Source organism: Etheostoma spectabile, unplaced genomic scaffold (assembly GCF_008692095.1).
Source record: "Etheostoma spectabile isolate EspeVRDwgs_2016 unplaced genomic scaffold, UIUC_Espe_1.0 scaffold498, whole genome shotgun sequence".
In the NCBI taxonomy this organism is placed as follows: domain Eukaryota; kingdom Metazoa; phylum Chordata; class Actinopteri; order Perciformes; family Percidae; genus Etheostoma; species Etheostoma spectabile.
In genome coordinates, this window is record NW_022605619.1 from 3,982 (window position 1) to 7,141 (window position 3,160).

General features: G+C 46.6%; 1 protein-coding gene across 1 annotated transcript in view; it reads right to left on the reverse strand.

The window, feature by feature from the left end:
• LOC116686800 (probable E3 ubiquitin-protein ligase HECTD4) overlaps positions 1–3,160 on the reverse strand; it is a 108,276-nt gene continuing 105,116 nt past the window's right edge. The window contains 2 exon segments of the mRNA XM_032511852.1: positions 1–1,451; positions 2,923–3,145. Coding sequence (XP_032367743.1) covers positions 1,315–1,451; positions 2,923–3,145 — 360 coding nt within the window. The 3' untranslated portion in view covers positions 1–1,314.

A 3,160-nucleotide genomic window follows, 5' to 3' on the forward strand; every position in this document is an offset into this window, starting at 1 on the left:
TTTTTTTTTACAACAGGCAGTAAACTACATTACATCCTGTACAGCACATCTCCTGCCTGCCCGTCGCCGCCGACATCGGTTTCAAAAGTAGTTCCTCTATTTGTTATTCGTCAGCTAGTAGTCGTACCTCCGTCTCAGGCTGCATCCACACCGCTACCTTTAGAGACCAAAACAACCTGCGTCCACACAAGAGTTTCAGCTACAGCAGCAGAACTGATCTAGGTACATACTGGTCTGACATGTATCACATGACCGATCACACGCGCACTGGGCATGTGCGTGCCGGTGTAAACAGGAAGCAGATCGTCTGTTGTTACAGATGAAGATGTAGAAGTTGGAAACAGAGAAACTACTTTGGAGAAAGTTGAGAAAGTACGAGCAGGGATTTATTATCTCGGAGCGAGGACGAGGGGGAACTGTTACTGAAAGGTCTGGAAGCTCCCCCGACCGATAAGACTGACGGACACGCGTCCTCGTTTCCAGATGTCTCCGTTTGTCTCCGTCCAGACTACAGAGCGACCCCGAAATTTTAGAACCAAAATGGAGGCAAGGGTGTTTCCAAATGTTGACGTTTTAAGGGCTCGGAGACGTTGCAGTAGTGTGGACGAGATGGCCGCTTTTAACCCAAAAGGCAGTAGTGTGGATGTAGCCTCAAACACCAGATCATTCTATGGAGGATCCTGGGGTTTTTCTCTTCACATGCAACCAGCACCACCCTCTGGAGAGCCCCCCCCCCCCCCCATGGAGGGGAGACAGAGGGAGGCAGCTGGGTCTAGCAGTAGAAGAGAAACAGTTTGGTTGTTGCTTCTTTACGGTTTTGCAACTCATAGCTTTGCAGAAACGGAGCTTGCAAACTGTGAAAGTGCAGATCCGACGTCGTCCTATTTCGGCATAAATTCACAGAACTTGAACCTCGTCACGCCCTCTGTTCAAGGGGAAGGGAAAACACCAAAAACCTGGGTCACAGTCGTGTCACTTCAATGCCATCCACAAAACTCAGTGCAACCAGAACAGACGCATGTCAACAGCGTCGGATTATCTTCCCTGAATTCTTCACAAGAAATCAAATGTCAAACGTAAATGTGAAAGAAGGTATTTGTATAAATAACTACATTTAAAAAAAGGAAGCAGGGTTGAACATGCAAAGCGTCGATCGCCACCTGAAATCAAACTGAATTAAATGTGTGGTTGTGTCGGAGCAGCGGCGTGGTCCGTCTCAGAGGGAGGTCCAGGGGTAAAAGGGGGGTCAGGGGTATACGTGTGGGAACATAAGGGGTAGGGGTAGGGGGAGGGCCCCCCCCCCCCCAAGTGGTCTTAGCCGCTGAGAGGGTCCTCGCGGTAGTGGATGGCGTATCGCAGTTTGTCCAGCATCACGTCCAGAGAGGTGTACTGGGGCAGTTTCACCATGAACATGCAGGTCTCCACGCGGATGTAGCGCGCGTCGGGCTGACCTGGAGACAGGAGACAAACAGGAAGCCTCTTTACTGCACACACACCTACAGTACGGATCAGGATTTAGGGTCGGTCCTGCAAAGAGAGTTTTTGGCTGCCCCACAAAGAGGTTTAGACTTAGACTTCTCTTTATTGATCCTTTTGGGATGATTCCCGTGAGGAAATTGAAAATTCCAGCAGCAGTTTTAGCAAGAAAAAAGAAATAAAAAAATAGATAAAAAAACAGTATAAGGACAACAAAATAACAATAATAATAATAACAACAACTGTAAGAACATTCGTCAAATAAACAAAGAAAAGACCATAAATTATTATTAAAGTGTCAGTGCTGAGTCCAGTGTTAAAGTGATAAAGTGACCAGGTGTGAATTTAAGTCCAGGTGTGTGTGTGTGTACGTCAGCGCCGAAGGAACACCACCAGCGCCAACACACCTCTAAATCCAGCAGAAACCTCCCCTCATATCCACATATTTTAGATTTTACACTAAGCTGCCGGATGTCCCTCGAGTGTTTTGGGGAGACAACAAACGTTGAGCTACACGCTGAAGGTGTCATGTTGGGAAGATGTGGATGCTCCAACAAGGCTGGGCTGCTCGGTTCTTTCAGGGTGGAGCTGCCAGCAGAGAGTTATCTAATTTAAGAAGAATAGTTTAATTTAATGAGAAATCATGTTTGAATGTAGCCTAATATATTCTGTTTTTCTCTGCATTTCCTTCGCGTTGAAGTGTGTGTGTGTGTGTGCGAGCTGACCCGTTTATGTGGCTTATATAGCGGAACTATTGTGCTGAGGTTTGGTTGCTGCAGACATTTATTCGCGTTGCACCAGAAGCGGAGCATGCCGAGCTAACGGCGGCTCGTTGTTTTGTTTTGTAACGTCTTTACATTTGTACGTTTGTTTCCTGGTTTTTTCACTCCCTTGAAGTAGGCATTTCTTGTGTGTAATTGTCTGTGTTGCTTATTTATTTATGTGTTGTTCTCTATGAGAATATTATTTCTGTAGTTATGGTATTTTCTATGTTGTATTTGGTTCTCACGGCATCTGTGATGACATCGAGGAAGACATAATAAGACCAATGAATGCCCGTAAATAAGAACGCCGTGTGTCCGTGTCTGTTAACTGGAGGGAAAGATTGTACAGATCTCGTCTCTTCTCTAACGGGGACATTTTGGGACCAATTGGTGGGACGTCTGTGGACAAAGTACACACGGAGACACTCTGGTAAGAGATAATGAGGTGTAACCATGTCTTGTTTTGTCCATAACTCAAAAGATATTTAGTTTACTGTCCCAGAGGAGAGAAGAAACTAGAAAATATTCACATTTAACACGCTGACAGAGAATTTGAACTTTTTCTTCAATAGAAAATTACTCAAACCAATTTATAGATTATCAAAATGGTCGGAAATGTACGTGATAGTTGACTAATGGATTAATCTTTGCAGCTGTAGATGAAACCTTTGGGAGCTGTTACCTGCAGCTCCGTCAGGAGGGGCGATCTTCATGGGGTAGGGGGGCACGTGGGCGGTGTCGGGCCCGCCGTCCTTGCAGGGACAGGTGAACGGGATCCGCTCCTGGTTGCAGGCGAACTTGATGAACTTGCAGAGCTCCTCCTGGGTGAACATCTCCAGGGCGGTCCAGAAGAACTCAATGTGCTGGTCGGTCTCCATCAGACCCACCTGGTACATGGTGTGAGCCTGGGGGGGGGGGGG